Source organism: Sciurus vulgaris, assembly GCF_902686455.1.
Source record: "Sciurus vulgaris genome assembly, chromosome: 16".
NCBI lineage: Eukaryota > Metazoa > Chordata > Mammalia > Rodentia > Sciuridae > Sciurus > Sciurus vulgaris.
The window spans coordinates 60,793,476-60,807,929 of NC_136477.1; the positions used below are offsets into that span (position 1 = coordinate 60,793,476).

Here is a 14,454-nt window from a genome sequence, read left to right on the forward strand (position 1 = left end):
TATCTGCGAAGTCAATAAAGATGTTTTGCTGGCAAATCCACTGGTTTACCGACTGGAACGAGGGGGTGGGACTCCGCAGCAGTAGGAATTTCAGAGCAGTCATGTGTGTAAATATCAGAGCTAATGCTGATTGAGAGCTTACGTGTGTCAGACACTCGGCTAAGCCCTTTCCAATTATTGTCTCATTTAGTCCTACCTATAAGAGAGCAGGATGATTATCCTTATTTTACTGAGGGGAAAACATAGATAGGGAGCTTTAAGCAGCTTGCTGCAGGGCACACAGCTTAACAGAGAGGTGCTGACGATCACTCTCAGGCCCTGAGACTGTGGAGCCTGCCCGCACCAGTGGCTGGCCGGTGACTGGTCCAGGGGAGGCCAAGACAGAAGCAGCTCTCAGACGATTTCTCCAGCACTATGCCTGGGACAGTATCTGGAATTTTAATACAAATTCTACTTTGATTTCTGCTATTAAAAGTCAATACAACAGTTGGGCATGGTGGGCACACCTGTCATCCCAGCGGCTCAGGAGGCTGAGGCAGGAGGATCGTGAGTTCAAAGCCAGCCTCAGCAGCTTAGTGAGGCCCTAAGCAACTCAGCGAGTCTCTGTCTCTAAATATAATAAAAATTTTTAAAAGAGAGTCAATATAACAGATTTGAGTCTGTTACAAAAAAATTGAGTCATCTCATATGGTCGAAGGTCAAAGGTCAGAGAACAGAGTAGAGTCAAATGGTTAAAAAGTGGAATGGGTTAATCTGGGGATTAACTTCAACTTCAAAATCACCAACCAGCATTGACAGAAATGCAGTTTTACATAAGTCCATCAGAGGTGTTCTGGAAAATATTGACTTCCCCATTGCTACCCACCAGGAAGTCAGGTGGAAGTACTCATGGGTGATTTGTTAAACTCAGAATATTTGTCTTGGGGTTTTCAGGAAAAACAGACTTGGTTTGATTCCCGATCTGGTGTGCTGGCACTGCTGGACAACCCTGCCAAAGTCATTCGATGCCACTGGCCTGAGCACTCCAGGCAAAACTTCAGTGATGATAACTCCCTGTCGCAATGGTGACGTTACCTGAGAAAAAGATCCTACTCCGCCTATATACAAGGTCGCATAAACATCCGAATAGAGGGAGTCTATTCTTTTTCCACATGAAACTGTCGTCCAAATCACAAGCCTCCCCTTCCCTACCGCGGACACTTCTGCTGGCCTCTCCAAAAATGCAAATGGACACTTTGTGGATCTGGGATTCAGGCTTCTCACGTTGGCATAATAACTGATTTCAGATAAGGATGATTCACTCTGCACACCAAAGAGAATTCACACCTGCTGTCCAGTGGTCACTGAATTTTTAACTAGCTTCCCAGGGACAAAAAGTTCCCTGGATAGCCCCTTAGCTGCCCCCACTCCCTCACAGGGCAGGTGGACCTTAATCGTTTGCAGATCCCCACCCAGGTCACCGGCTACACGGTCACACTGGCTTCTAGGGAAGTAAGCGAGTTGATAATTAGCAATATCCCAAAACAATACGCCCAGGTTGACAAGCAGCAACTTGATTTATATCTAAACACTATGCAATGTCTATTCACACAGTGGAAATGAGCAACAGTAACAAAGGTGATCCTCCTTTCCCCTCCAAAAATATCAGACCAGAAACTGCACCCCTAAGATGTATGATCATTACCTGACTTTCAGTTACCACCTGTAATAGAAGCTATTAACACATCAAAGCTATACTGTCCCTAAGAAAACAATAATCAGCTTTCTATTTACCCTTTCTTTTTAAGTATGATCTTTAAAATGCCCTTCCAATTATCCAATAAATCTAAATTTTAAGAGTTTTTTTATAAAGAGATACATATAACTATAATATGATTAGTAAATCCACCTAATTAATAGCATTATACTTCTGTTACAAACAGAAAAACTCTAAAGAAAAATCAAGCTAGGTATTGTTTTTAAAAATGTACCATTTTGAAGATATGTAAATGACCAAGAAGAAAAAAAAGAATTTCTTTCTTTCTTTGTTTTTTGGTACCAGGGACTGAAACCAGGTGCACTACTTAACCACTGAGCCACATCCTCAGCCCTCTTTTATATTTTATTTAGAGAGAGGGTTTTGCTGAGTCGCTTAGGGCCTCACTAAGTTGCTGAGGCTGGCTTTGAACTCACAATCCTCCTGCCTCAGCCTCCCAAGCTGCTGGGATTACAGGTATGTGCCGCTGCACCCCGGTAGGAAAGAAAGGATTCTTATAATCAGTGATCATCAAAATCATAGTATCACCTCACTCTGTTAGAATGATAACTATAAAAAAGACCAAAAACAGGGGCTGGGGTTCTGGCTCAGTGGTAGAGCTCTTGCCTAGCACATGAGGCACTGGGTTCGATTCTCAGCACCACATAAAAATAAATAAATAAAATGAAGGTATTGTGTCCATCTACAACTAAAAGAAATAATGTTTAAATACTGAAAAAAAAATACTAGCAAAGATGCAGAGAAAGGGGAACTCTTGCATACTGAATGTAAATTAGTATGGCCATTATAAAAAACAGTATGGAGGTTCCTTAGAAAATGAGAGGTAGAACTACCATATGATCCCCAGCAATTCAACCATCAAATCTATATCCAAAGGAAAATGAATCGCTATGTTGAAGATATATCCGCACTCTCATGTTTACTGCTATTTACAATGACCAGGATGTGGAATCCACCTGTGTGTCCATGGACACATGAATGAATAAAGGAAATGAGATTTATCTACACAATGGAATATTATTTGGCCATACAAAGAATGAAATCCTATCATTGGTGGCAATATGGATGAAAATAGGGGACATTAAGAAAAATAATTCCAGCCCAGAAAGGCAAATCTTTCATGGTCACACCTGTCTGTGGATGCTACAAACATTAATCTCAAGGAAATGGATAGAAAGGCTGCATTTATTAGAGGCTGGGAAGGGAGTCAAGGAGGGGGCTCATGGACAGGATGGTTTATTTCCACAGGACTGCAGTTGGATAACAGGAATCACTTCAATGTTCTATTCTGTCTCGGGTAACTATAGCTGACAGCAATTACTTCTATATTTCAAAATAGCTGCCAGGTAAGGGAGTGCACACCTGTAAACCCAGCGACTTGGGAGGCTGAGGCAGGAGGATTGTAAGTTCAAAGCCAGCCTCAACTTAGCAACTTAGTGAGGCCTTAAGCAACTCAGCAAGACCCAGCCTCAGCAAAAGTGAGGCATTAAGCAACTCGGTGAGACCCTGTCTCTAAATAAAATACAAACTAGGGCTGGGGATGTGGCTCAGGGGTCAAGTGCCCCTGAGTTCAATCCTCATTACACATCCACCCCCCACAAAAAAAAAAAAAAAAAAAGTAAGGAGAAAGGAGAGAGGATTTTGAATATTCCCAGTGCAAAGTCATGATAAACTGAGGGTTAACTGAGGTAACCGCCAACTGCCCTGATCTGACCAGTATACATTGTATACATGCATCAAAATACAACATTGTGTCCTATAAACATCCACGATCACTATGTGTGGATTAGAATCTTATCCAGAGGAAACCAGTTAAATAAATTATGATGTGCCTAAACAAAGAAATTATCCATTTTAAAAAGAAAATAACAAGAAGGGGCCTCCTGCGGAACCGCAAAGATCTAGCAAGACGCGTTGCTAAACAAAAAGAGCAAGGTACTGAACAGCAGATCTTGTAAACTACCTTCTGTGCAAAACAGGAGATATAAGAACCCAGGCAGGTGTATATACACGCATGTACATACATGTTTACATTTACATTAAAAACTTCAGAGAAGTGATCAGTAACCACCGTTATCAGTAACACTGTTGGTAATACCGAGTTGGAGATCAGACGATTGGGAGACAGGCATATGAAGGAGATTCCTTACCAAATACTTTTTAAATACTTTTCTTTATGAACTATGTATTTTCTATTTTAAAAAATCACAACCCGCCAGGCTCTGTGGCACACACCTATAATCCCAGCGGCTCAGGAGGCTGAGGCAGGAGGATCGCAAGTTCAAAGCCAGCCTCAACTTAGCAACTTAGTGAGGCCCTAAGCAACTCAGCAAGATCCTGTCTCTAAATAAAATATAAAAAAGAGCTGGAGATGCGGTTCAGTGGTCCAGTGCCCTGGGTTCAATCCCCAGTACAAAAAAGAAAGAAAGAAAGGAAGGAAGGAAGAAACAAAGAAAGAAAGAAACAAACAAACAAACAATTTGTGGTAAACATGTTATTTCATTCCTGTAAGATCAAAACAACATCATCCAAGAGGTCACATGTTGTGACTTTCCATGTTTCTTCCTCCTGTTCTTAGAATACCATGCTATACCCATATACTTTAATACCCATATTAAAGCACAGAATATACACACTTAACTAAACTAAAAGAGAAAACTTATGGAGCAAAGCAGACTATTTGGAAAGTACTCCACAAAGCCTTAGTCCACATATTGTATCACTGTTGATCACGTCAGGGTGAACCCAAAGTCCTGGAGGGCTGAGGACAAAGCCCCCAGCACCTAGGGGTGCCCAGGAGGGGCGTGTTCTCCTGCAGACACAGCTCCTCACCTTCATAGGTGCCGACTTCCAGAAGAGTCCCGCTCTGCTCGAGGTCCAAGAACTCCTTCACAGTCAGAAAGTTGTAATCCACGCCAGGCACTTCTCCTTCTCGTGGAGATCGGGTTGTGCCTGCAAGCAGAAACGACAAGGGCGTAGATGCCATCAGCCAGGGAGAACAGGAAGTTCCACATCCAGGTGTAATTAAGCCAACCTGCTCAGCCAGCGTGCCTGCAACAGGGTGACTTCTCTGTCCAGACAGCACCCAGGGAAAGGCAGCTTCCTTCTAAAAGAGCACCCTCAGTGTGACCCTCCAGCAAGAGAAAGTGGAAACCCAGCCAGAGAGGTCACCTGGGGGGGGGGGGGGGGTTCACCATTGTGTGACATGCACTGAACCAAAGAGGTGACATTTACCATCAGCAGCTTTTAGGACTCCAGCCAATACAAAAAACCATCCACTCGAAGCTCAGCGCCTAAGGGGTTTATATTTTTATCACGTGCCTCAAAACCCTTCTGTTCCTTCCTCAATACATCCGGTAAGTTCCAATGTAATAAGCCCTTTGGAGAAAATGATACCATTGCAGCAACACATCAGAAGAGAAGTGCAGTTGCACAAGATCTGGGCTTGGACACCTCCCAGCGATTCAACCGCTGCTGCTCCTCAAGTAATGAATACGTTGGGTGAGAAGAGGCCACCCGTGAGTCTGGCGAGAGGAGAGGGACTTTGCACATGGTAGAAAAACTCTTCCCCTGAATGGTCCTGGCCACAGTCTCAATGGCTGATGAATGCCACCGGGGAGGAAATGATGTGGAACTTTGGGAGTACTTGAGTCACCTAGCTCCAGAGCTGGGCTCTGGAGCCAGCCTGGACTCACAGTGTGGCACACTGAGCTGAAGGTGGTACACACATCCCCAAGGAAAAAAATGAACTAAGAAGCACGCGTGCAGTGTCTACTGGGAGTCAATGACCGTCAAGGAGCACAAAAATGTGACTTCTGCTCCCAGCACTTAAAAAGAGAATGCAGCTCAGGTTTGCCAGCCTTCATTATCCATGGGGCTGATTATATTGCTTATTTTCTGTAAAATAAGCCATTTCCCCATATTCCTAGGATTCTCTCCCTTCTACTTTAATTAAAGAACCCACTATATGTAATCCACAGCCTTAATGTTGCTGGAACCACGCAATCTTTTTTTTTTGGGGGGGGGGTGGATACCAAGGATTGAACTCAGGGGCACTCAGTCACTGAGCCACATCCCCAGTCCTATCGTGTATTTTATTTAGAGACAGGGCCTCACTGAGTTGCTTTGGCTGAGTCTGGCTTTGAACTCTTGATCCTCCTGCCTCAGCCTCCCAAGTTACTGGGATTACAGGTGTGTTCCCAACAGAACAAAGTACCCCTGCCTAGGTAATGACCACATCCCCACATCCACCTTGGATATCCAGAATTCCTGGAAGTCAAAAAACTCAAGAATTATCACACTGTGCAGTGATGCACACCATAATCCCAGCAGCTCGGGAGGCTGAGGCAGGAGGATCACAAGTTCAGAGCCAGCCTGGGCAACTGAGTGAGGCCCTAAGCAACTCAGTGAGGCCTGTTTCTAAATAAAATATTAAAAAGGTCTGGGGATGTGGCTCAGTGGCTGAGTGCCCCTGAGTTTAATCCCTGGTACTCCCTCCCCACCCCCACAAAAAAAAGAATTACCACATACTTTACTCAGGCTAAATACATTTTTAAATGCACCCCATTTAAAAACATCTGCAATCTGAGAATCCTAAATAGCTGCGACTTATTCAAAAATGGTCCTATATCCAGGGTTCCTGCTCACGCTCAGCACACAGGGGCTTTCTGGGGAAGACGCTTGCTTGTGAAGCGTCCAGAAGTCTACTCCAACACTCTTTCCTAATCTGTTCCCATTCCTGGCACCCTGATGGATGAGAGGTCCTTCGTGGCTTTTAAACCTCCATCTCAGGAGGCAGACACCCAGCAGGTACCGTGTAAATAAAGAGAGTATCATATACTGTTGGAGACCCGGGGGGTCTGGGTGGGAAGGGCAAGTTCACAGTCTGGCTCCCCAGGTGAGGGTCTTGGACAAGTTCCTGAGCTTCTGTTACTTCTCAGCATCCTCTACTGCAAAACGGGGCTAACAACAATACCTGCACCACAGGTACTGAATGAAATAATCCTTTGAGAGGGCTGAGTTCAATCATTGTGAGTAGATTTTGTCCTTGATGTTACTGTTGGAATGAAGTGAGTTCATACACTCTTAACGTTAAAATCCCACTGTAATAACCTGGTGTGGTATATGTGTCTCTATGTATATGTGTGTACAGATGTCATCACATTTCAGTCATTTAATAAATCTGTGCTGAACCACTCATCCCCCCATGAATGCCAAGCACTAATTTAGGCACTGGGAAAATAAGACAAAGTCCCTGCCTTACTGAAATTTATATTTTATTATTTTTATTGACTTTTTACTTATTCTGATTAGCTACACATGACAGTAGAATGCATGTATGCAGCTGGATAAATTGTACATAAATGGAGTATAATTCCTCATCTTTCTGATTGGACATGCTGTAGGATCACACAGGTCATGCCCTCAATATAAGTACGTGAGGTAATAATGTCTGTTCCACTCTACTATCTTTCCTACCTCCATACCCCTTCCCTTTCCTTGACTCCCCTCTACCTAATCTAAAGTGACTCTATTCTTCCCTACCCCAACCCCTTATTGTGAATTTAGCTTTTGGGGACTGGCTTATTTCACTTAGCATGAGAGTCTCCAGTTCCATTCATTTACCAGCAAATGCCATCATTCCATTCTTCTTTAAGACTGAGTAATATTCCATCATACGGATGTACCACAGATTCTATGGCCATTCATCTGCTGAAGGACACCTAGGTTGGTTCCATGGCTTAGCTACTGTGAGTTGAGCTGCTTTTAATTTGAGAGACAATAAATATGTACGTGAAGACATGCAGCATATCATATCAGAGGAAGCAGGCAGAGGAACTGATGCTTCTGTGGGTTAAAGTCAGAATCTCAGAGCCACGTGGGCATTTGGGTTGGAGTGCTTTTTGGAGGTCAGGGGCAAGGTGAGGGGTTGGGGAGCAAGTTCAGATAGGTGAGCAGGGAAGGCCTGTCTCCTGCCAGGTGAGGGGAAAGCCTACCAGGCAGAGGGTCTGCTAAGGGCTTTGATGTGGAAACAGGCAGCACATTGGGGGAGGGGAAAAAGAGGAGAGGACATCTGCCAGTGAAACTCCACGTCATGGACAACCACAAGACTGGGATCCTAATCGGAATGAGACATACTCCATGCGTGAATGATATGTCAAAATACACTCTACTGCTGGCCGCAGTGGTGCACGCCTATAATCCCAGCAGCTCAGGAAGCTGAGGCAGGAGGATCCAGAGTCCAAAGCCAGCCTCAGCAACTTAGTGAGGCCCTAAGCAACTCAGTGGGACCCCGTCTCTAAATAAAATATAAAAAAGGGCTGGGGATGTGGCTCAGTGGCTAGGCACTCCTGGGTTCTATCCCTGGTACCAAAAAAGAGAAAAAACACAAAACTAAACTAAAAACACTCTACTGTCATGCATATCTCAAAAGAACATTTTTTTTTTTTTTTAAAGGACGGGTGCCCTTGTAGCAGAGAGATGGAAGAGGCTGGAAGTGCAAGCCAGGGCCAGATGAGGCAGGCCACAGCAAATGATTCATACTGTCACTGTATTCTAAGGGAGACGGGAAGTCACCAGAGGGTTTTTGAGCAAGGTGGTGCCTTAATTTAATACCTCTTTTTAAAAGACCTTTGGCTTTGCAGAGAGCAGGCAGAGAGAGGAGGTAAGCAAGAAGAGAAGCAGGGAGACCAGTTGGGTGGCTGTCACAGTGACCTGGAGAGAGATAGTCGGGTGTGGACCAGGCGGGTAAAATGCAGGTGCTGAGACACAAACAGATAGTAACTACAGAAACTGAATTTTTTTTTTTTCTTTTTTTGCCACGCTGGGGATTGAACCCAGGGCCTTGTGCATGCAAGGCAAGCACTCTACCACTGAGCTATGTCCCCAGCCCCAAAACTGAATATTTTAAAAATTTATTGGTTCTGGGGATTGAATCCAGGGGCACTTAACCACTGAGCCACATTCCCAGCCCATTTTATATTTTGTTTAGAGACAGGGTCTCACTAAGTTGCTGAGGCTGGCTTTGAACTCATGATCCTCCTGCCTCAGCCTCCAGAGTTGACAGGCGTGCGGCACTGTAACTGATCGGCATATGAATATCTTAAATAGCTGCAATTTAGTCCATCGGTTAACTGTATGTCAATTTAACACATCATACTGGTTCTATATTTTGAAGACAGAAGTAACAAAACTTGCTGGTGGATTGGATATAGTATGTAAGAAAGAAGAATAAGGACTGACTTCTTTTTTGACCCAGGGGAATGAGCTGTGCCATTAAGAGACTGAAACAAGAGGAGGAAATGGCGATGGGGTGGGTGGTTGTAGAGGTTGTCTGTCACATCTGCACAAGGTATCTGGTGAGCAGATACCTTGGAGCGGAGAGCGACTTATGAGCCTGAAGGTCCCAGTGGCTACTGCCACAGAAACTTAGCAGTGGTCAGTTGATCAGTAAACCAGGGGCATTTGAAGGCAAGAAATTAAAGAAGAAATCCTAAGGAGGGAATGTAGAAAAGGAAGTCCCAAAGTTTGGATTGAACAGGAAGACCTAACTTTTTTTTTTTTTTTTTTTTTTTTTGATATGGGGGATTGAACCCAGGGGCACTTAACCAAGAACCACATCCCCAGCCCTTCTTATATTTTATTAGTGACAAGGTCTCACTGAATTGCTTAGTGCCTCACTAAATTGCTGAGGCTGGCTTTGAACTTGCGATCCTCCTGCCTCAGCCTCCTGAATCGCTGGGATTACAGGTGTGCGCCACTGCACCTAGCTAGAACTAACTTTTTGAAGCCAGAAAGAGGAGGAAGATCCCCAAAGGAGATTAATCAGCAGCAGCCAGAAGGAGGCTGAGGGGTCCTGAAGCCAAGTGCAAAAGCTGTTCAGCCAGCTCCTTGTAAACACAAGCAGTCTACATCCTACTTGGAAATTCCAGAGCAGAGCAAGCAGAGACTGTCTTTGAGACATGCTGGGAACGGGCCTGTCTTAAATCTGTTCTATATGGCCTCTCCCACAAACAGCCTCCATACTGAAATTCCAATCATTTAATCCACCCGCTCAACAGAGAGGAGGATAAAATAAAACCAAACAAAAGATCTGCTGGGTTTAGTCCACCCTCCTAGACCAGACCAATCTTGTTCTGCCTGCTGGGTAGCCATCTTATCTTTGCCTTTTCTTTTCAACCACGTTTTCCCCATGGGATTTCTCAGATGTCCTTTAAAGACAACAGTTGTCCCTGGGTCTTCATTTCCTGAAAGGATCTAAAATCATCAAGAACTTCAGAAATGCTGCATCTTAAGAGGGAAAAGGAAACTAGGCCAGACACCACTTTCCCCTGTAAATACATATGCTTCCAATGGCCTTTGAGATGCAGAGGAGGAGGTGACTGGGGGTGAGCCCCCACAAACCCTTCAGGGCTTATTACCCAGACAAAACCATTCCAAGTTGTGTGCTAGCAGGAGGTCTCCTGGGGTGCTCTCTGAGCAGGCGGCTGGGTCTGGGCCAGCCTTCCCAGCGCCATTCAGCCATGCTGGGTGGGAAAGGACGGAGGCAGGGCCCCGCCTCCTCTTTTCTTGTAGCAGAATGACAGGCTGCCGGCTGGACACACGCCTGACAGATGGCATTTCAAAGGGTTTTCAGGAGCCATCTGGGGTGGGTACAATTATTACAAACCACGCGCCTAACAAAGCCAGAAGGGTTACTTCCTGACAGAAGAGAAGTAAAACAAATTCTATCATGTTTCCCAGGGATGACATATTTAAAAAAAAAAAAAATACCGCTTTCTGCTTGTCTAGCTGGAAACGAGGCCAGCCAGATCTTGCAGTCATTAGCTTGGGGCCGGCAGCTCTCCTCCTCTTCAGAAAGAAAAGAAAGACAGACCAAATGAGCAGGAACTGCTGGGGAAAGAATAATGGCTTCCACTTCCTGGAGGTTTGGTGACTCGAGTCCCAGGCCAGCACTTCATCGATAACTTACCGCCCTGCATCTTCACAAGGAAAGAAGGACTGACATTGTATGTCATCTTATGGGTGAAGAAGGTGAGACTCGGAGAGGGGAAGGAAGTGGCCCAGGGTCATGTGACCAGCTAGCAGAGTCCTGGTCTGGGTGCAGATGGTATGATGTCATCCCTCCCCCCCCTTCTAAGTCACGGTATGACATCATCCCCTTTTGAGTCATGGTATGACATCATCCCCGTTCTAAGTCACGGTATGACGTCATCCCCCGTTCTAAGTCCTTCTTGTTCAACAGAGCGAGTGTCCCACAACAGTGGAAACGCTTAATGGCGATGCTACCATGATAGCCCCTACCACGTGGCTGCTGCAAAGTGGCTACGGAGGTGGAGGAACTGACTTGAAAACTTTATTTGATGTTATTTACCTTGAACTTAAGTAGCTACACGTGGCTCAGGGCAAGCAGATCGGCCAGTAAAGCTCTAAAGCGGATGATACTCAGGTTGCCTGTTTTACACTACGTTCAACACAACGCCCCAGAGCATTCCTGGTGCTCAGGGTAACAAGAAACAGACGTAGGAGGCAGTAAGGCATCTTGAACTGCTGTAAGGAAATCTTCCTTCCAAAAACACTTCAATGCTTTTGAAAAATGATCTGGCCAAACTTTTATGTTTGGTTCTAAAACATTTCAATTTGATTCCTATTGGAAAGACATCCTTAGATATTTGTTGTACTCAAAAAAACAAAAAACAACCAAAAACAAACAAACGAACAAACAAACAAACAAAAAACCCTCTTCATGCTAGGTGCCGTGGTGCATGTCTAATCCCAGTGACATGGAGGCTGAGGTAGGAGGATCGCAAATTCAAAGCCAGCCTCAGCAACCTAGCCAGGCCATAAGCAATTTAGTAAGATCTTGTCTCAAAATAAAACACAAAAAGGGGTGGGGGTGTGGCTCAGTGGTTAAGCACCCCTGGGTTCACTGGTACCAAAACAACAACAAAAAAAAAAAAAACAAAAAACAATTTTAAAAAACCCTCATGAATACACGGATTGAATGCAATGGGCTCAATGTATCTTCCTCAGAAGCTACATAAGAGTAAATGGTAAATAAGGCTTAGACCTGTACATGGTTGCCAAAAGCAATGCTCATAGCATGCACTGAAATATACACTATTGTTGCATTTCAGTTTTTAAAAAATGTACAAGCCTTGTGGCTACTGCCTGTTCAATGGGTGGAACACAACTAAGCCTTTAACACCCTAGGAGAGTAGTTCCTGAAATGGGCTGAGATGAAAGAATCATTTCTTTCTTACAGACCTCCCACATTCTGAACTGTTCCAATGGGCAGGGGGTTGTTTTGGCACTTTACAAACTGAATACAATTATTATTTCAGAAATATTTTAAGACCTGATTCTTGGGCATTCTACCCAAATATCTTCAATATTAATAGGCTTCACAGAAAGATGGAAAAGAATTACAGGCTCCGGTTGAATCACACAGACAATATGCCCCAAGGTTTCCAAAGCGTAGGAAACCAACATCAAGGCCAATACCACTCCCTTCAGCTATGAAGAGGAATACATGCAAATTAAGCTCAGGGGAAGGCGGGACTATTTTTCCACCTGCTTTGACTTTGAAACCACAAACCGTTCTCATTCAACTAAAGTCCCTCTTACACATTAAAATGCTACAAGAGTTGTTCAGAAGAGTGAATACTACCAACGCTTTCCGCCACCAGATCATGACTTACCTAATTAGTTTGAGCTCTGTCCTTCTGAATGTCTCGGGAGGAATTGGCCCTGCCCCCAGAGTTCTCTCAGCAAAGCTGGAGTGGCTATTTGCTGCTTGTGCACATTTTACGGTTCGTAAACTTAGAGTATACTTGTCTTCATTGACCCTTGCTGAGGATATCAGCCAGTGACCTTCCCAATCATCAAATCCCACAAACCGTGGCCCGAGAAAGGAAACAGGACAGGGAGCCCAGGCACCGCCTCTTCTGATTCTAGAAGATTCCCTCGAAATATCCAGCTCAGGCACCCAAAAGAAAAGGCGAGTGATCAAACACTGATAAGCCATTTCCTACTGGTTAGTGTCCCCCAACACCATCAAGTTTCAGGACCAGCCATCCGAGCCGAGATCTCACTCGGCACCTTGTCCAGCTGGTCTCAGGGCCAGACTGTTCACAGGGGCCTCGTCACCCACTCAGATTAAACGGTTCATACTCAAAAATACCACCTGCTGTTAAGTTAACCTGGGCCCTGCTTATCAAAATCCAACAAGGCTTCAAAAGATCAAAGTCACTTCAGCAGCCTCCGTGTTCAACAGGTCATCGCTGTGTCCCATGGCACAATCTGGCCTTTGTCAGGGATGGCGGGTACCCGTCAGGTATCCAGGACAACCTCGCACTATTCATTCTTTACTCCATGGAGATGGAGCAGGGAATGGGGTACTCTTCCCCCAAATCCACACAGTTACCCACTTCTCAGACAATCTGAGGATCAGCAGCACTATTCACTCCATGATTTCCATTCCAACCCACACACTTTCCAAACATTTGAAATACAGTCACGTAAAAAGGAAATAATTATGGTGCATTGCCAGTAGCTCAGGAGGCTGAGGCAGGAGGATCATGAGTTCAAAGCCAGCCTCAGGAACAAAGCGAGACCCTGTCTCAAAATAAAACATAAAAAAGGGCTGGGGATGTGCTTCGGTGGTTAAATTCCCCTGGGATCAATCCCTGGTACGTGAAAAAAAGAAAAGAAAGCCAGAGAGAAAAAGTGAAAATCCAGAGTGCCAGCAGTCTCAGATGTGATAGCTCAGTGGACTTGGAAGGTTCACAGGAATAAATGTGACTCAAACTGTTAATGTCACGGAGCAACACCCTGCCCCCCACCCCAAGTGCACGTTATCAGAAGAGAGCTGGAAAGGGACACTTCCTGTCCTCAAAGACCTTAGGAGCTGGTTGGGATGGAACCTAAACCCATGCCTCATCATAAAGGGGAACACAAAAGGGACTTGGATTGTCATCCTCAGAGGGCATTATAAAATAAACAGGGATGAAGGGGTCAACCCAGTTTTAACAGGACTCAACTTTTGATGTCCAGTTGTTTAGAGTTCCTACAAACACTTCCCCTGGTGAGGAAGGAAGGTCACCTGGGACACAGGGAGCTGATCTCCCCTAGAAGCGCCTTTCTCACTCCCTCTCTCCGACCACCCTCTCAAAGGCCAGAAAGGGTCCCCTGGTTCTATTCTACCCTGGATCTTAAAACAGATACTCGGTAACTCAGTCTTGACGGGAACACTTTCAAGCTGCTCAGCGGCAGGTGCCTAAGGACAACGATTTCACCATAGCTACAATGCACACCCGGGAGCCCAGAAGTCCCTGTGCTGCATATGGGATCCCTGTGTGACGGAAGCACGGGAATCGCATGAGCAGAGCACATCTAAACACCTGGAATAAATAAGGACCTGCCATTGCTCCCACTATGCTGATGGACGAGAGACGCAGCCCCGACATCAGAGACAGGAGCACCTCACCTAGTGCACCTCACCAGGTGCACCTCCGTCTAGTGCTTTTCTCTACAACTGTGACTGGAGATGAAGGGAACCAAGTTTTAAGCACCATATCCAAGTAGTTCAAGAGGACCCACCTGGCCAGGTGCAGTGGTGCGTGCCTGTCATCCCAGCGGCTCAGGAGGCTGAGGCAGGAGGATCATGAGTTCAAAGCCAGCCTCAGCAACATGGAGAC

At 45.2% G+C, this 14,454-nt stretch overlaps 1 protein-coding gene across 18 annotated transcripts in view; it reads right to left on the minus strand.

The window, feature by feature from the left end:
• MAGI1 (membrane associated guanylate kinase, WW and PDZ domain containing 1) overlaps positions 1-14,454 on the minus strand; it is a 692,610-nt gene that overhangs the window by 134,283 nt on the left and 543,873 nt on the right. For all 18 annotated transcript variants that reach the window (XM_079114351.1, XM_079114364.1, XM_079114363.1 and 15 more), the window contains one exon: positions 4,589-4,708. In XM_079114351.1, coding sequence (XP_078970477.1) covers positions 4,589-4,708 — 120 coding nt within the window. The remainder of the gene's footprint in view (positions 1-4,588; positions 4,709-14,454) is intronic.